A 19,615-nucleotide genomic window follows, 5' to 3' on the forward strand; every position below is an offset into this window, starting at 1 on the left:
AAGTACCAAGTACCTAAGTGTTATATGAAAATTATGAGTTCTATCTAGTAGATACTTGAAGTACTAGTCTATTCCATACTTTCTTTCTAGATAAAAGGATTAGTTCCTCTTCCAGTGTCCAGTGTCTCCACAGTAGAAACAAGATCCATATATTTGGGCCTTATTGGATTTCTTGGGCTGAAAGGCATTCAGTCTATAAAACATGGGCCTCTTAGATCACACAAGGTGACTCTCTTTGGCCTTGTATGACTCCTAGTTTGATGTTATAAACATCTTTAGCATCATAATGATGCCTTTACTAGGTTTAATGTTTAGGCTTATTGCTCAAAGCCTATAGTTTATGACTTAGGACCTTCAAGAGTATACAATTTCATATCTCTCACGGGATTCACTACTAGAAAAATAGCCTTTTACGACGCGCAAATAACGACACGCACTAATTTACGATATGCATTTTTTGGGCATCCTAAAAATACTGTCAGTTTTCTAAAATTTGAAGGATAGTGGACACGCATTTTTGCGTGCCTGAAATTTGTGTCCAACAAAAAAAACACGGAGGGCACCTCTTATAAAAAACGCGTCGTCTAAAGATGTCACTTTATATTTTTTTTAGGAAAGCGCGTTCTTAAACGTAGAATGGGGGAAATGAAATCCCAAAAAGATAAACACCCCGCCTGATGCATCTCCTTCTAAAATCCTCTACCAAAGAACCCTAAGCCCGTCTTCCTGTACCTCGATCTGCGCTCTCTCTCCCTTCTCTTTGGAAGCCCTAAGCCACCACGACCAGCATCGAACCTCATTTGCTCTAAGAGTTTGGAGTGCATCTGATGACATCAACATTAACACTGTCTGATGAAACCACACATGGAACCGTTTCACAAATTGAAGATGACAACCCAAACCCGCCACCGCTTCTCTCTCCTCGTCCATTTCGTTCTCACACACGTAACTTCTTCCTCTCTCTAACATCCTTTGAAGAAGATAAAGAATCCATGAAATAATCGCAGGTTTTTTATGTGTGGCGGTGGTTCCTTTGTCCGATAATACCATATAAGAACCCTAATTCTATTTCTTAATGAGCTATATATCACATGTTGGTGAAGAGATCCAATGGCCTTTGGCGAGACACGAGGCTTGCATTAAGTTAGACCAGTCTAATTATTTCTTCTCGTTACGCGCTCCAAAGGAGAAAGAAGACGAAGCTATGATGTTAAATTACAGACTGACATTTGCTTCAAAAGGACAAGAGATGTTGTTGAAAGAAATGGATGAGTTATTGGAGCATTGCAGTAGTTTCTCGGTGCAGAAAGAGGAGGAGAAGAAGGGCGCTTTGGATTTAACAATGGTGGAACGAATGAGTCCCTCAGATCTGAAAATGGAAGCAAATAAGGAACAGATGGAGCAAATTTGTAGAGCTTATTGGACGACATTAGACTAGGATGTGGAGGATTACAGTACGAAGGCTGCAAAATTAATTGATGCAGGTTTAGGGCAACTTGTTAAAGGGATTCTCTTGTGTGGAGATGTTACAATGGATAGATTGATCAAGGGTAATGAGATTTTGAAGCTGAAGATCGGACCTGCTAGCAACGCAGCAGTTAATCTTGAACTTCTAAAGGCTATACACAGGTTTTGAAGTTCATTTTGAAACTATTTTCTTATATGTTTTCCAAGATTCTTCTGTGAATATTTGCATTTTGATTCTGTGGGTGATTCTTCTAGGGTTAATAAGGTGATGAAGATGACAGAAACAGTTGTTGGTGGACTTCTTTCTGGCGTTCTGAAGATTACTGGATTCTTTACAAGCTCTATTGCTAGCTCTAAACTTGGCAAGAAGTTCTTCAAGTTTTTGCCTGAGGAAATTGCACTCACGACCCTGGATGGATTTAGTAAGTTCTCTCTTACATTATTCTCAATTTGACAAAAACTAAAAACTGCAACTTTTAAATTTAAAAGCTATCAACTAATTTGATATAAATGTTTGTGTATAGGCAAAATTTATGATGCTTTTGAAGTTTCTGGAAAGAATGTAATGTCAACATCATCTACTGTCACAACAGAACTTGTCAGCCACAAGTAAGTCAATGAAAGGTGATGAGATTAAAACTTAATCTTGAAGATCGATTAGATCTTAAACAGGTAAATAAAGATTAAACAGTAAGAACGTAAAAATAAAGAACAACTCAAGAATGAATCAAACGTGTCGAATGATTATAAAACAACCCTCAGAAGAGCTCGATCAAGAACATCAACTGTAGAGGGTTAGAAGGTTTACAGGAACGATAAAGAAAGAACTATGTAATGCTGTCTTCTTGTATCAATCGTATTCTCTAAAATCGTTTCCCTAATATGCATGCAAGCATATACTTATATAGTAAACCTAACAGGCTCACAGTTGGACAGGCCCAAACCGGAGTACAAAATAATTGGACTAACAGCCGAGCCCAATGACGCAACACTTAAACGATTCTTCAACCCAACAATCTCCCCTTTGCGTCAATTGGAGCGAGATCTTCACTTGTTACTTGGGCCAGCAGCAGCGGCAGGTACCTTCTTCTTTACAGTCTGAAACAGACGAGAGATAAGAGCAAGTATCGTCTGTTTGAATCTGATGTACCATTGGATCATATCGTTGAAGTATTTGACATCGTCCGCTGCATTCTCTTTACACCGACGGATGATCGACAGCACATGCTCAAGACAAGCATTGGTATAAAGATGTTTATCCGCTAAAGCAAAGAGACATTTTTGTCCTTCTGCTCTAGTGAACATGACCGAATTACGCTTCGGGTCGATCTTGCCCATCTTCATTTGATTGAGATCACTGGCCGATCCAACAGGAGATATCTTCGGTTTCTTCTTGAAGACTGTGGCTATCTCCTGATCCATCAAGGCGACCTCCATGATGTAACAAACTATCATCCTTTTGAGATGGTCAATAATTGGACCATATTCAGCTTCATTCGTCAAAAGGATGTTATGCAAAACAATCCAATCATGAGGGTTGAGGTTCGGTAGATCTGCTAAGGATATAAGATGTTCGGTTCTTGCAGACCCTCTGATTACCCTGAACCGAACGTTGATGAATCTCCCTTCGGTATACGGCTTTAAAACCCGAACATTAACGATCTTCTGAGCGCTCCATGTTAGGTACTGTGGTTGAGCGGCCTTCAGATAGAATTCGATTAACTCCCTATCAACCTCAGGATTAGGATGAGGGACTTCAAAAATGTTGGAGAAGGCGTGGAAGATAAACGCCTTTCGAGTCAAGGGCATATCGAACTGCGAATCGACAGAATTATTGCAGTCGAAGGAGATTACTGGTTCGAGCCATAGGATGCTAGGAGTATCTATCGCCTCCTTTATCATTCTCTCCCGAGTCCAAGCAGGGAAAAGAGTCTTCTTGCTCTCAAGGAGATCATGGGCTTCTTTCTTCTTGCGTTCGGCTTTTTCAGCTTCTCGCGCCACACGAACATTATCATTTTCGACATTGCGACTGTTTTTGCGTTTAAGCAAGTCAGCAATGGTTTCTTTATCATCTTCATCTTCTTCCTCAGCTATGTTCTTTCCTTTATCCTTCACACCCGAACCCGAAGTTTGACCAGTCGGAGGAGGTTCGGTTGTGTGAGCAGCTTTTGAGGAAGGAGGTGGTTTCGATCCGGACTTCACTTCTCCCCCTTGTTTCGGATTGGACACGAAACTAGGTAGGCCTTCAATTTTGCTGAGAAGGTCCATGGCAGGAGCAAGTTTTTCAGGAAGGGTTCGCCTCACCGAATGATTGAGAATCGGATCGTGTGCTTCTAGGATGTTGGATAGGGCAGAGTGTACATCCGAAACACATGTTTTGATAACCTCCCGTTCGGTTCGAAGAGCTTCAATCTGTTGCTGATAGTTTGAAAGCTGAATGCTCTTGACCTTGAGGGCGGTGGTTTTACTTGCCAGAACGTCCATTAACGAGTTTTCGGCAGCGAGATCCTCTTGAAGTTTAGCGAGGCGCTCGTCAATGGAGGCACGAAGGGCCGAGTTGTCGTCACTGATGGATTGGCGAAGGGTAGCGAACGATTGCAACTCCGTTGAGACGAACGTGGCCAATTGTTGAACGATTGGTTCCAACGTTGTCTTTGTAGCATCAGCGCTCTCCTGTAAGGACTTCAACAGGGAAGAGGCTTCAGTGAATAGTTTATTGACTTTTGCGGTCACAGCCTCACAAGCTTTTGTGGAGGCGTCAATTGCTACAGTGGCGGAAGCGACGGAATCATGCTGAGCCCTGGAGAAGGCATCAACAATCTTCTGAAGAGCGGCTTCAGAGAGAGAGGACTGAGTGTTGGAGGATGAAGCAAGAAGCAAGTCAACCTTCTCGTTTAGCTCCTTAAGATGCTTCTTTGTTACTGGAGCATCGTCCTCGTCGTCGCTTTGAACCTGAAACGGACTAAAGTAGACTGAATCGTAGGTCATATTTTCCCCTCCAAGGAAAGGGTTATCTCCATCAGAGGCATGATCTGGAGATGTTGGGGGTGGTGAAGCTGGGGGTGTGGTGGTTTGTGTAGGTTCAGGTTGAGTGTTGGTGGGGGTAGTTTCGGGTGGTGGCTGAGTGTGGATAGGTTCGGTTGTATGCTGGGTTTCGGTTGTATGAGGAGGTTCGGTTACAGGTGGTGTTTCGGTTGCGTCGGTATGAACACCCATATCAGATACGTTGGTTGTAACCTTTGCAGTTGTTGTAGTGGTATCTGTGAAAATGGGTGGTGGTATAGGGAAAGAGGTTTTAGGAATGGTGGTAGTGGGGTTTATGGTGGGAATGGAAGTAGGGATTGTTTGAGTAGGAGAGGGAATGGGTGAGACATGAATTTCCATGTCTGGGGTAGGTGATCGGGGTGGGGTGTTGCCTCTTGGAGGGGTTTCGCCTCTTTGAGAGCCGTCCGAACCCGAACTCTCGCCTTCTGAGTCACTCGAGAGGAAGCGATGATAAGCTTTCGCTTCGGTTGAGTCTTCCGTCTCTTCGGCTGCGGGGATTGTGCAGCTTTGGTTGGTTTCCTCTTCCTGGGAGAAGGACCTTTAGCAGCTTTGGTCACTTGCTTCCCTTTATCCGCCTTTTTGCCCCTATTAACAGGCTTGTCAGCATCGTGGATGGACTTGAGCATTTCCTGTGTGAGTGCCCTCGGTCCAGTCGCCTTGAACTCCTTAATTGTCCGGATGATCCTGCTGTCAGATGGAACATCGCTGCACATTGTCTCCGGAATGGAGCCAATGAAAGAAAACTTGGATGCATCTGAGACGATAATCTTTGTGGTATGAAAAGAACCGATCGAAGACATCGATGCACCAGCAGCAGTGGGGACATCAAATTTATCCATCGCCCATTTTGTGATGAGAGTCCAGAACCGGGCATACGACACCTCAGAGTGTCGTGAAGAAGAAGAGAGGCTCTGGATGAGTTGTTGCCAGAGAACAAACCCATAGTCAAGATTGACTCCGTTGTAGACGCCATACATAATCGACAAGAACAGTCGACTAGAACCATCGGATCCTGAGCTCCGTTCAGATAAGCCCTTGAAGAGGACTGTAAACATGCCGTTCCACTGTGGTGCCAAGCAGGATTTTTTAAACTTCGTGACGGAGGTGAGGGCCTCCGTGTACCCCATATTATAAAACATGTTGTAAAGATGCCCAATCGGAATCGTCTCCGGATTAATTCTTGAAGGGTCAGCAGCCAACCCTAGCAGTGTGCCAAATCGTTGTCTAGAAATGGAGGTCTTGTGATCAGAAACCTCGAAGAACACCCTCTCGACTGCTTTATCGTAATGTGCAGTCGCATACACCTGCGATAGGAGCTCCATGGGAACGGACTCAACCCTAGAAAGTGCAGGAGCGATTTGTGAGTACTTCAGGCACTCGATGATCGGAGTCATATAAGAATCATACGCCAGAGGGGTTAGGTCAATCACCAAACACTGTTGAGGGCGAATGGGAAGGATGTGGGATGTGGCATGGACTGAGGATGATTCTGCCATTGTTGAAGGTAGGAAGAAGAAGATGAACAGGAAAGCTTTTGGGAATTTTTGCTCTCTTGGAAATTCGGATGCAGTAAAGAGGTAAATGGGAGTGGAGACTGCCTTTTATAGTGGGTGAAAGGAGAGAGAAAAATCGGTTCAAATCTTCTATGGAAATACGAAAAGGTTTTCCGGAATGACAGATGCGTGACAGTTAAGGCATGCGATGATCACGTAGGAGAGAGAGTGTCAGATTCCTAGGAACACGCCGCCCAACAAGCGCCGTTTCAGAAGAAACCGTTTCAAATCCACACGCGCCTTTAAGTGCCAGAGAGGAGCCGCTTGAAATTCGCACACGCGTCCATTATGTCAGTAAAAGAATGGGCGTTTCAATTTCGCATGCGTCCCCTTTTTAACCGCCGTTTGAAATTTAATCCTTTGATCTCCCGCCTGAGTCAGCAACCCTTCATCTTATCTTTGAAATGACATTTTTTTGAATTAAATTCCCACGTGGATGATTTTTGACCACAACTCGATAATGAACCACCAAAGCAATAATACAGTCTGTAATTATTAGTACAAGAATTTTGGAAAATCAAAGATTTTCATGCTAAGAGTGTAAAAAAGAAAAGAAATAAAGCAACTCTTTAGGAATAAATGTGATGTCAATAATGACACGAAAGAAATGATCCCGGGCACGAATCTCTTCCTTCAAGATCAAGAGAGACCTTAAAGTGTTTATGTGGATTCCCGTTGAATGACGATCAAACACTTATTAATAAATGTTGAAAGGCTTCTTTTAATTAGGCTACGTAAGGGTGGCTTTCGCTTTGATGCAACAATACTTGTGAGACCGGTGTAGTCTGTTGAACAAGTAGGTTGGAATTAATTATAAATTGGCTTGGAAAATATAAAATCTCAAAAAAAATAAAAAACTGGATCCCAAGGGAAGAAATGTTATGGTTTTTAACAATTTCATAGGAATCACACAAAAAAATTTGAGATTTCATGTAGATACATCCGTCAATTCTTTGGTGAAAACTTGAGCAAATTTATTGTTCACCGTCAATTCAGATTTGGTGTTGAATTTTGGGTTTCACTCAGCTCGTAGTGGCACGAAACTGAGATCATAAACACAGTTGTTGTGTAACCATAAACCTCAGTGGTAATTTCTGAGAGTCTCAAGGGTTACGTTGATGAAACGAATGTAATGGAGAAATGTAATGGAGATGGTGTAAGAAATTAAAGTACCTCTGCTGCGAAAATAAGGACCAAGCAGAAAACTCTTATCTCATGTGAGAAGAGAGTGAGGTAGCTCATGATTAGAATAAATGGGATAGCCTAATTGGGAAGACAAGGTTTGTTTATACCAAGTCATTAAGGCGATTATTCAGAATCTTATGAGGCTTGGGACACATACAACAGCATGCTTCTAGGGACACTTAAGTAATCCAACAATTATATCCCCATAAACGAACGAACACATAAATTAAATAAGAAAATATTTTTGGAGTTTTTGATATATATAAAAAAAATTAAAAAGAAAATAAATAAGAAAAAATTAAGCAAGAAAAAAAAACTTAGAAAAAAAACTTTGAAAAAATTTGGAAAACCGAACCCGAACGTTCGGTTGAGAAAATTTGAAAACCCGAACCCGAGCGTTCGGTTGGTTTCGGTTTAAGAAAATTTTGAAAAACCGAACCCGATCGTTCGGTTGGTTTCGGTTTAAGAAAATTTTGAAAAACCGAACCCGAGCGTTCGGTTGGTTTCGGTTTAAGAAAATTTTGGAAAACCGAACTCGAGCGTTCGGTTGGTTTCTGTTAAAGAAAATTTTGAAAAACCGAACCCGAACCTTCGGTAGGTTTTGGTTTTGGAAAATTTTGAGAAACCGAGGAATTGAGGCATGCAATCAGAAAATACTTTTGACAATAAGATAAACAACTTTGTACAAGAAATTTATAACCAAGAAATCTACCTTTGTAGTGATGAGCGAGTCAGATGATTTAACCGAACCTCAACGTTCGGTCAATTTTGCTTCTTACGTTTGAGGTTGAGAGGTAGTTTGAGGTACTGACTCTGATTCCATCATACCTAGCCCTTGTAAAATTCTGTTGAATGATGCTTCAGGAAGAGCTTTGGTAAAGACGTCAGCCAGTTGATCAGTGGTTCGAACCAAGTGTACTTCAACGTTTCCATCTTCCACATGATCTTTGATGAAGTGATACCTCAGTGCTATGTGTTTGGTTTTAGAGTGTTGCACTGGGTTATGACAGATCCTAATTGCACTTTCAGAGTCACAATATAGTGGGATCTTCTTCATATTGAGTCCATAGTCTCGAAGTTGACTCTGGATCCAAATCACTTGGGAGGTGCAGGATGCAGCGGCTATGTATTCAGCTTCGGCAGTAGACAACGACACGCACGTTTGTTTCTTTGATTGCCAGCTAACCAACTTCCTGTCAAGGAATTGACAGCCGCCAGTGGTGCTTTTTCTGTCGAGTCCACATCCTCCAAGGTCTGCATCTGAGTAGGCTTGAACGAAGAAGCCTGAGTTGGAAGGATACCATAGACCTAAGGAGGCAGTTCGCTTGAGATATCGTAGAATGTTCTTTACTGCAAGCATGTGAGGTTCGCGTGGGTTTGCCTGAAATCTAGCACAGTAACACACAGAAAACATGATGTCAGGCCTGCTAGCAGTAAGATACATTAGTGAGCCTATCATTTGACGATAGAGCGTGATATCAACAGCCGGTTTGTCTAGGGATGGAGTTAGCTTGGTGCCGAATGCCATTGGGACTTTGACTTTGGAATCTCCCATCATACCAAACTTTGCTAGGAGAGTCTTCGTGTAAGCTTCCTGATTGATAAAGATGCCTTCGGGTCCCTGTCTAATATTTAATCCAAGGAAAAAGTTAATAGGACCCATTGAGCTCATTTCAAATTTAGTCTCCATCAGCTTTCTGAATTCAGCTGTTAGGCTGGGATTCGTTGAGCCAAAGATGATATCATCGACATAAATTTGAACGATCATAAGGTGGTTACCTTCCTTTTTGCGAAAGAAGGTTGGGTCAACGGAACCTTGTTTGAATTTGGACATCTTTAAGAATTTAGTTAGCGTTTCATACCAGGCTCTCGGAGCTTGTTTGAGTCCATACACAACTTTATCCAGAATGTAGCAATGATTGGGATATTTTTCGTTCACGAACCCAGGAGGCTGCTCCACATACACTGTTTCTTCAAGTTCTCCATTAAGAAATGCACACTTGACGTCCATTTGGAAAACTTCAAAGTTTTTGTGGGCAGCATAAGCAAGAAATATTCTTACAGATTCCAGCCTAGCTACAGGAGCGAAAGTCTCTTCATAATCAATCCCTTCCTCCTGGCAATATCCGTTTACTACCAGACGAGCTTTGTTCCTTATAACGTTCCCTTCCTTGTCCATTTTATTCCTAAAGACCCATTTGAGACCCACAACCGAGGCATCTGGAGGAGTTGGAATGAGGCGCCAGACTTTGTTCCTTTCAAATTCGTTCAGTTCGTCTTGCATCGCTTGAACCCAATCGGAGTGATCGAGAGCAGTGTTAACTGTCTTCGGTTCAACTTTTGATACGAATGACTTAAACATGCAAAATTCAACTTTGGAAAATAAGGATGTCTGTTTTGCCTTGAGTTGTGATCGGGTTAGAACCTTTTCAGAAACATCACCAACAACTTGAGAGATAGGATGATCTCTGGTCCATTTGGTAAGAGGAGGATAGTTTGGATCAAAGGTTGGGTCCAGTTCAACATTGATCATTTCTTCTGGCTCGGATTGGCTTTCGTAGTCGAATGACATATCAGCTTGCTCCCCCTCGATAGATGAGCTTTCTGGAATACTTTGAGAAACTTGAGGTTCAGAGGTTTCTTGTGGTGCTGGGTATTCAGGCGTTGAAGCACCTTCGGATGGTGAAGCACTTTTGGTTGAAGAAGTACTATCGGGAGCAGTTTGAGAGCTTGGCTCCCCCTCCACATGTGAGGTCGGCTGAGTTGATGACGGTTGATCCTCCCCCTCGACTGAAGCATCGTTTGATGGAGGTTCGTCAGAATTCGATTCTCTTTCGTTCATTCTCCTGGCAGCTTCTTCGACAATTTGCTTCATATGGTCTACCTTGTTGTCTGCTGCGCCTGCTTCTGAGAGAGTAGCTTTCTCTGGTTCGTCAAATAGCTCCATGAACTTTTCGAATAGATTAGCGATCGAGACTGTGACTTGGCCAGTTTGAGGAAAGATTTCCCCAGCTGTGTCTTCTTTAGCCTGTAGCTTTTTGACATAGCTATCATCGAAAGTCACGTAATAAGTCTCTTCGATTTTTCTCGAACGCTTGTTTAGAACTCTGTATGCTTTGGAAGTGAGAGAGTAGCCCAGAAAGATTCCCTCGTCGGCTTTGACATCAAACTTGTTGCGGTGTTCTTTAGAGTTAAAGATGAAACACCGTGAGCCAAACACGTGGAAAATTTTCACTTGGGCTTCCTGTTGTTGAGAATCTCATAAGGTGTGAGCGTGAATCGCTTGTTGAGATATGACCTGTTCTGTGTAAAACAAGCAGCAGAAATAGCATCAGCCCAAAAATAAAGAGGTAAGGAAGCGAAACTTAGCATTGTTCGGGCAGCTTCAGACAAAGATCGGTTTCGTCTTTCGAGAATTCCGTTCTGTTGAGGTGTGTAGGGAGCTGAGAAGTTGTGACTTATTCCCTTTTCTGCCACAAATTCTTCAAATTCTCTATTTTTGAATTCCAGACCATTGTCGCTCCTGATGTTGCGAACGACCTTCTTGAGCTGTACTTCAATCTGTTTGATGAACACTTTCAACTTATGAGTCGCTTCAGATTTGAGCTTTAGAAAGAACACCCATGTAAATCGCGAAAAGTCATCAACAATAACAAGAATATACTTGCTACCACCGATGCTTTCGATAGATGTTGGACCACATAAATCAATATGAAGTAATTCGAGTGGTTCAACAACTTTAGTGTTAATTATAGATGGATGACTTTGACGACTCTGCTTCCCCATTTCGCATGCAACACACAGATGATCTCTGTCGAACTTGAGCAATGGAAGACCTCGAACATGACCTCCAGTGACAAGTTTGTTGATATCTTTAAAGTTGAGATGAGAGAGTCTACGGTGCCACAACCAGCTTTCGTCAGATTGTGCTTTTGATAACAGGCATATAGCTGGGTTTCCTTTGATGGGTTTGAGGTTTAGAGGAAACATTTCACCCTTACGCTCTGATTTGAGAATTACTTTCTTCGTCTTCTTCTCAATAATTTCAGAACCTTCATCGTCGAATGAGACTTTAAGACTTGTACCTCCAACAAGCTGAGATACACTGATGAGGTTGTGTTGTAGTCCTTCCACGTATGCCACCTTCCTTATAGTGAAATCACCATTAGTAATCATTCCGTATCCCTTTATGGTGCCGAAGGAGTTGTTTCCAAACTTGACGTTGCCACCATTTGAAAGAGACCTGTATTCCCTTAGCTCTTCTTTCCTCCCTGTCATGTGACGCGAGCAGCCACTATCGATGTACCATTCTTCGTCAAACTGCTCGTCACTTATAACCTGCATAAATTAAGCAGATTTAGGAACCCAAAGTTTCTTGGGTCCACATGAGCCTTTCACAGGTACAGTAATAGTAAGAGAGATGTCAACAAGATATGTTCGTTTTATTAGTGTTGTTTCATCTTTCTTTTTGATGGTAAAAACTTTGATTTTATTAGTATTAGGTGCGTTCGGTTTAGATTCCGGTTTGGGTGCTGAAACCTTCTGTTTGCCTTTTTGTTCAGCTGACGAATGAGATTTTTGAGAACGAACAGAATGAACTTTTGAGTGAGATGGAGATGAATTGGAAGAATTAGAAGAATTAGATGAGTGAGAAGGAGAGGGCTTAGATGACTTCTTGTCTGGAGACTCTAGGTGACCCTTTTGCTTTTGATCACTGGTGGGACTGACCTTAGAGTTTTGATCTCTTTTGATTTCAGAACCGAACATTTGCATTCGGTTGGAGTCGTTCTCTGTACCGAACCTTTGCTTTCGGTTGGAGTCATCCTCAGAACCGAACCTTTGCTTTCGGTTGGTATTCTTTTCTGAACCGAACCTTGGCTTTCGGTTGTTGTGGCTCTCGTGCTTTTTAACAGGATTATTCTCAAACTTTAGATTCTTGTCTTGATGTGAGAAATATGCATTCTGGGATTCCCAGAATTGTTTCCTTTCAGAGAGATTCTTCCTGTATCTCTGGTTGCTTTGACGTTTCTGATTCCTCATCTGCTTCGGTTGATGATGGATATTGGCTCTCATTTTCGGTTTCTCTTTGGCTGGTTCACTTTGAACTGTGGAAGTTTCACTTTAAACTGAGGAACTAGAGGGAACTTCTTCTTTTGCCGAATTTCCATTTTCTTAAGGAATGTCTTTCGTACCACTGGTACTTGGCACATCGGAATTATCTGGCTTGTTCAAGGGTTCTGGTATGTATCTACCTTTACTTATCCATGAGGTCCTTTCTGATAAGCCTACCGTTTCATCTGCATTATCGATTGGAGCTGACCAGAAGAACTCATCGCAGCCATCAGCATTGTCTTCGTTTACAATTGTTGTGAGTTCAGTAGTCTGATGTTCGGTTACTCCAGTGACCTTGTACACTTGATTTGGAGTGGTCCTAACCTTTTGATATACAAACGCTTTCTCTGCTAAGATCGGGGACTTTTGTTGGGACAATCGAGCGAACTCCGCTGAATTTTATGAAATTAGATTCTTGTGGTTTTCAGGTTCGCTTTTCACAAATTTTGAGCAGTCAACCGTGTCCTCTACAGAAATTTCACTCATATTGTCATCCTCATTAAGCTCAGATGCATTTTCAACATCAATTTTGTTTTCTGAGCTCAAGTTGGCGTTTAAAGAGTCAAATTTTTGTATGGTTTCGGTTCTCAGTTTAAGTCTATCATTTTCATCCAAAAGGTTTTTAAGCATGTCCTTATGGTCCTTGGATTTAATGAAAGATTCTATTTTGTCCAGTCCATACATATAGGTCGGATTGACGTCATCAGATGATATCACACTCTCACAATTATAAGCTTCAGCATCAATTTCATCCTCCTTAAACTCAAGGAAGGGCAAAATCATGCGATGAATCTTTTGTCCTATTTCACAATCCAAGTGAAGCTGAGTAATATTAGTGTAAAGACGTTTTGCAATCAAACAAAAAACATTTCGCTGTTTTAACAGCTTTAAATTGTCTCTTTGTAAATAAATGTTTTCATCTTTTATTTTAACTAATTCTTACTCCTTCAACTCGATCCACATGCGCCGTTCCTCACTCTTCGAAGACACCCTGCTTAATTGATCAGTTAGGTTAGAATTGGTGACTCGAGTTTGAGTTAAACTTCTATCTAGATGAGAGATTCGTGAATTAACACTTTTTAGTTCTTTTTCATATGAGCATTGTGGTACTTTAAATGAAACAAAAACCGATTGTACCTTCTTGATCAGTTCATCGAGCTCGTTGAACTGCACACTGAGCGGTTTGGCCGTAAAGCACATATCCTGTTGCTCCTTCGGTTCATTGCTTCCACCATCAGTGTTGTATCCCCTCATCTGAGATACTTCGGACACCATCAAGCACCTTCCTCCACTGCTCTCCTCTTTTGCCACACAAGCCTTTCCATGAGAAGGCTTCCTCACTTCATCGTCTTCAGAGTCGGTTGACCAAACTTCCAAGCCACCGAACTCGTCATCAGCAACCGAACCCTGCACAATTAGAGCATTCATGGAAGGGTTAGCGGTAGATTTCTTCTTCCTCATCTCATCAAGCCTTTTCTGCAGCAAAGCTTCCTCATCCTTTTCCTCATCCTTTTCAGCCATCTTTTTGAGGACACAATCCTTAGCATAGTGGTTTTTCCCTCCACAGTAGTAACAACTTTCTCCAGAATCACCCTCTGCCTTCGGTTCCTTCTTAGACTCATCAACCTTCGGTTCATCTTTAACCTTTTCTGAACTATAACTCCCCTGCCAGTTTCGGTTTTTGTTGCTGGGGAATCTCTTCTTAATGAACCTCTTGGGGTTAGACACCATCATAGCATAATCCTCAGCCGTGAGGTCATACTCCTCCAAGTTGAGGTCTTCGTCCTCCATCACAGCTTTACTTTTTGACAGGAGGGCCAGCGAACCTAGGCTTGAGACAACATTCTTTTCCTGCAGCACAATTTTCTCCTGAGACTTGAGAATACCCACCAGTTTCGCGAAAGAATATGATTTAAACTGCTCATGGGCTTTAACTGTAGACACCACTGCTCTCCACTCTGATCTTAGACCATTTAAAAACATAACCTTCTGCTCGATAAGATTCCTTTCGATGTCATGTTTGATCATCTTGCTGAGAAGATGATTGAAGCGATCGAACGTTTGGGTCACAGTTTCTTTGGCTCCTTGCCTGAATTCTCCAAACTCAGATAAGAGTAAGGTTTGGATAGAGTGTTCAAGATCTTCGTCTGTAGAGTACAGTTCACAAAGTCTATCCCAAACTTCCTTTGCCGTCGTGCATGAACTTACTAACCTGAAAGTGTCGGACTGAAGGGCGAATCTGATCAATCTTAACGCCTTGAAACTGCACTGGAATTTATCCTTTTCATCTTGCGCAATATCTTTAACGTCCTTCAGTAGATCATTATACTCCTTTTGAGTTTTAATAATCCTCGACGTTGCAGAGTGAGAAAACGGTCCATTAATAATTGCTTCCCAGATGAGGTATCCATTATCCTCAGATCCTATAACATAGTCTTCAAAGTGATGCGCCCAGACTTCATAATCATGGGTGTATAGGATGGGAATCTTCGTGGTTGATCCAATGCTGTTGGAAATATTGATGGGATTCGATTGCGACTCGTCCATAATGATCGAATAACCTGTTCAAAGATCAGACTTGTAATATATCAGATTAGGGCAAAACAATAAATATCAAGATACGTCAATAATGAGATGACGGCTCAATAAATATCAGTAATTGCGGAAAAACCCTAATTGAAACCTTTTCACAGAAAAGAAGTGTATCGATTACACAGCCTCCTGCTCTGATACCAATTGATGAGATTAAAACTTAATCTTGAAGATCGATTAGATCTTAAACAGGTAAATAAAGATTAAACAGCAAGAACGTAAAAATAAAGAACAACTCAAGAATGAATCAAACGTGTCGAATGATTATAAAACAACCCTCAGAAGAGCTCGATCAAGAACATCAACTGTAGAGGGTTAGAAGGTTTACAGGAACGATAAAGAAAGAACTATGTAATGTTGTCTTCTTGTATCAATTGTATTCTCTAAAATCGTTTCCCTAATATGCATGCAAGCATATACTTATATATGCAAGCATATACTTATACAGAACTTTGGGACTCAAGCAGATGACAACCAACAAGAACTAACTGTGGGACCTGAGTTATGAGTTATGCTTATGTGATTTTGTAAATTCACAGGAGGTTAACTCAACAAGTCAGATTCTAATATTTTTTTCTATGCCTAGGTGAGGGGTAAGTGTTTAAAGATATCAGAAAGCTAGGACAATCATACACTATATTTGCGAAATATTAGCAAAACATGGAAAAAGGAGGAATTAAGTTTACTCATTGAGTCATTTTATCAAATAACTTATGTGTAGAGACAAAGAGTTTACTCTTTGAGGCCTGTTATCAGCCGTTCAGAGATATGATTGAAATTGTAGCTTATAGGCTGCGATCAATGGTGGTTGCTGAGGTATGTCTTCAAAAACTACTTTCTTTCAACATTATTTATCAAGGGTATATTTGTAATTAACCGAATTAACAGGTGCCAAAGCTTGCTTCAGCAACTGAGCACTTCTTTAAAATGGGAGTTGAAGGGAAGAGGTTTCGACCCACTTTAAGTTCATTTTTATTTCTTTGATTATTGATATCATATTATCATGTTGTTGTTGTAAATTATTGAATTTTTTTCAGGTTATTTTATTAAAGGCGACAGCTTTAAATGTTCAAATTTCTAAACCAGCATCAGAAGGGGTTGTGGATATGTTCTCAACAACGTTGAGGTTGAGACAATAATCGATTGCTGAAATAACAGAGATGATTCATGTTAGGTTTTTTTTGAATATTAGTTTTAATATTTCTTTTTACAATTGTATTTTATTACAAAGAAAATATATATTTTTTAATCTCAGGTTGCTAGTCTCCTTCATGATGATGTATTGGATGATGCTGATACAACACGTGGGATTGGATGTCTTAACTCTGTGATGGGAAATAAGGTGTTATATCTTTTTTCAGAAAAAAATAAACAAGGGCAAATTGGTAAATATGAACATTGAAATTTTGACTGTAATGATGATGCAACTTGCAGTATTGGCTGGAGATTTCTTGCTTTTTAGAGCTTGTATAACCCTCGCCTCTTTAAAAAACACAGAGGTATCCACCATTCCACTCCATTAATATCTTTATTTTTATTTTTTTAATTTTTAATAACCTCTCATTATATTCTACTTTTTTTAATAACCTATGTTGCTGGAACAGTTGCTCTGATGATTGTTCCTGTCTTAGGCATCTCCCCTGAATCATCATCACATGCATCAAGCATCTTTAATTATGCTCTCAGTCTTGGCATCAGAAATCAGTTCATGAATATCCTTAGAGATGTAGGAGAAGAGTAAGTTTTCCACTTTGATCAATCCACATTGTTGATGTTCCACATCAGCCAAAGAAGGAGCTTCCAAGCTTGACAAAGATAGTCGATGGCCGATATGTTCATATTTAAATCTCAAATCTTTATTACCCCATTATTTACCCCATGTAAGCAATGTATTGTACTTGTTAAATTAAATATTAAATAAAAACCCCATTTACAAAAAAAGAAAAAAAAACATTTCTTTTTGTGCCATTTACCTAAAAAGTCGTTTTCAACTTTTTACAAAAAAAATCCATTGGTTACCTTCCATAGCCTATTAACAGGTCCACAATTTGCATAACTGAAATTTTCACAAAATGCATTAGGTTTTGATCCCCTTTTGTTATTAAAAGTATCATCATTAGTACTATTACTTTTTTATTTTTTATTTCTTGTTTTCTGGTTTTTGGTTTTTTGATTTCAGGTCAAAAACTTTAAACCGTATTAAACCTGTTCAATTAAACTGTTCTTTAAAGTTGAAGAAAATCACAAATCAACCTACTAATTTTGCATTTGTTCAATTTTTGATAGCTCTAATTGAACATCTTATTTATTTATTTTTTTTTCTAATTCAACATCTTGTTTAAATTTTTTTTGAAGGATATTGAATTAGGAGAATATCCAGGAGTTGATGGCAGTTGGATGAACACTATCCATCGTCACAAGCACTGAATCATCGCGAACCCTCTTCAGAATTGCGAAATCTGGTGCGACTGCTTTCACATCCTCCTGGTGTTTAGCTCCACTGATTGTGAACTTCTGGAGACGAATCAAGAGCATTTCATATTCTTCATAAGGTATAGTGATTCTCTCTCTCTGTTTTCTGTTTTCATTTTAAACATCATCAAGTGTCTGGAAATGTATGGAATTCCAGTTCCAAGGTATGCATTAGTAAATAGGGACAAACCATATCAAGATTTGGAGTATTTTGTTGAGGAAGAAGATTTTGTTGATGTTCATGGGCAGCGATTTTGGAAGCCTTTTGTAGAGAAGCCTGTTTATGGTATGCATATCTCACAATCCTTTTCATACACCTTCTCCAACTTTCCCTGTTTGCTAGTAATGTGCGTTTATTGTCCATAACTAAGTATGGTTGGAATTTGAATTTATTTATTTTTTCTCTGTTTTTCCTTGTTTAAAGGTGATGATCACATCATAATGATATATTAACCAAGTGCAGCAGGGGGTGGTATGAAAGAATTGTTTAGAAAGGTGAGTTTTTATAATTGCTATGTGTATTAAGTACATTCAGTCGCTTGGAATTGCATTGGCACAAAGCTTGCATCTGGATCTGTGGATCAAATAGCTTGGGTATGGCATATTGAGCCCCATGGCCATGTAAGTTTTCTTGTTCATTTTGTCTCTGGAGTCTTGTTACTCTATTCAAACACCCAATTAGTATTGTTTATATACTATATTGTGTTGCAGTGCAAGGTTAAGGATCTTGAACTAAAGGGGCATACAAATAGTGTAGATCAGTTATGTTGGGATCCTAAACACGCCGACTTGATTGCCACTGCTTCAGGTGACAAGAATGTTTGTCTATGGGATGTCTGTAGTAAGTTGGAATACAAAATAATTTTTTTTAAAAAAAATAATCTTTATTGATCTACATGCGAATAAACAGGTGGAAAATGTTCACAACAAGCAAAACTCAGTGGGGAGAACATTAACATTACCTATAAACCAGATGGGACTCATGTAGCAGTTGGGAACCAGGTACATTCTCCTTTCCTTTTTTTTTTTCATTTACCAAAATTTCCTTTAACAACATTTAGGAAGCTTATGTTAATTCTACTTTATTATATATATGTTAAATAGGATGTTGAACTGACAATACTGGATGTTCAAAAATTCAAACCCATCCATAAACGCAAATTCAACTATGAGGCAAGTATACTCTTATTTGTGGGTTTGAAGTTGAAATGGAGTGAAGTTGAATAGATTATTATTAGATTTGTTGAAATAATAATTAATCTTGTTTTTGGCAGGTAAATGAGATTGCATGGAACATGAGTGGGGACATGTTCTTCTTGACTACACTCCCCTCTGGTGTTGGTAACCCTAACCTTGCACTGTAGTTAAAAATTATAATTAAAACTTTGACTGTGGAGGAAACGACATAAATGCCCTTTCCAAATGTAATCATCTGGTAATGTAATTCATACCTGTGAATAAATAGAGAGTTTTAATTAATTAGTTTTTTTAATGTTTATATGCATAGTATTAGTTATTAAATATTAATGCATGACAACAGTTGGCATACAAAGTTCCTTGGTCAAGCTTGCAAAGTCGTGGCCATAGGTACTGTACAGTAATGAGGAAGAAGCAAGCCACTATATCTAGAAGTTTTGGAGGAAACGAGACTCAAGAAAAAAGCAAACACACGGAGAGTTGTTGGCAAATAGTAAGCTAGATAATGCAATTGTATATAAATTAAGCTTCTCTTGAGTTCCTTTTTTTTTATAACATTTACTCACTATTGGAATAGACATATTAGTGAAATGAATTATCTTTGTTATTTATGGTATTTTATTTGTATGACATTAAATTTTATGCATTGGATTGTATTTTTTGTATATGATATTTATATTATGAGACATTAAATACAAATTTAAATTGAAAATTAGTAAATCTATAAATAATGTTTTTTAAACATTTAAAATTATGATACGCAAAAATGTGTGTCATCTTCATTTATGATATGGCCTTTCTTGACAAGGGCTTTCTTGATACGTATTGCGTGTCATTAACACGCACGTCGTAAGGTTACAACACGCGAATGCGTTTCGTCTTCCTTTATGATAGGGCCTTCCTTGATACGCATTGCGTGTCGTAAACGCGCGTCGTAATTGCGCGTCGTAAATGCGCGTCGTCTATAGACGACGCACAAAAGCGCGTCATCT

At 39.9% G+C, this 19,615-nt stretch overlaps 1 protein-coding gene and 1 pseudogene across 1 annotated transcript; both read left to right on the top strand.

The window, feature by feature from the left end:
- The first annotated feature begins 1,075 nt into the window (after positions 1-1,075).
- On the top strand, positions 1,076-2,080 carry LOC111899559 (protein EARLY-RESPONSIVE TO DEHYDRATION 7, chloroplastic-like; annotated as a pseudogene).
- Positions 2,081-17,567: 15,487 nt separating this feature from the next.
- LOC111899560 (THO complex subunit 3) lies at positions 17,568-18,790 on the top strand. Its single transcript, XM_052763654.1, has 6 exons — positions 17,568-17,712; positions 17,962-18,047; positions 18,138-18,234; positions 18,337-18,428; positions 18,531-18,599; positions 18,701-18,790. The coding sequence occupies exons 1-6, from the start codon at positions 17,568-17,570 to the stop codon at positions 18,788-18,790; spliced, it is 579 nt and encodes a 192-aa protein (XP_052619614.1).
- The last annotated feature ends 825 nt before the right edge of the window (positions 18,791-19,615 follow it).

Source organism: Lactuca sativa, chromosome 5, assembly GCF_002870075.4.
Source record: "Lactuca sativa cultivar Salinas chromosome 5, Lsat_Salinas_v11, whole genome shotgun sequence".
Taxonomy (NCBI): Eukaryota; Viridiplantae; Streptophyta; class Magnoliopsida; order Asterales; family Asteraceae; genus Lactuca; species Lactuca sativa.

What these genes read in the sequence shown, in the direction of transcription:
- LOC111899560 (XM_052763654.1), top strand. Translation starts at nt 17,568, where the DNA reads ATGTATGGAATTCCAGTTCCAAGGTATGCATTAGTAAATAGGGACAAA. An exon ending in CTTGATTGCCACTGCTTCAG is followed by an intron (nt 18,235 to 18,336) that starts GTGACAAGAATG and finishes GCGAATAAACAG; the next exon opens with GTGGAAAATGTTCACAACAA. An exon ending in AACGCAAATTCAACTATGAG is followed by an intron (nt 18,600 to 18,700) that starts GCAAGTATACTC and finishes TGTTTTTGGCAG; the next exon opens with GTAAATGAGATTGCATGGAA.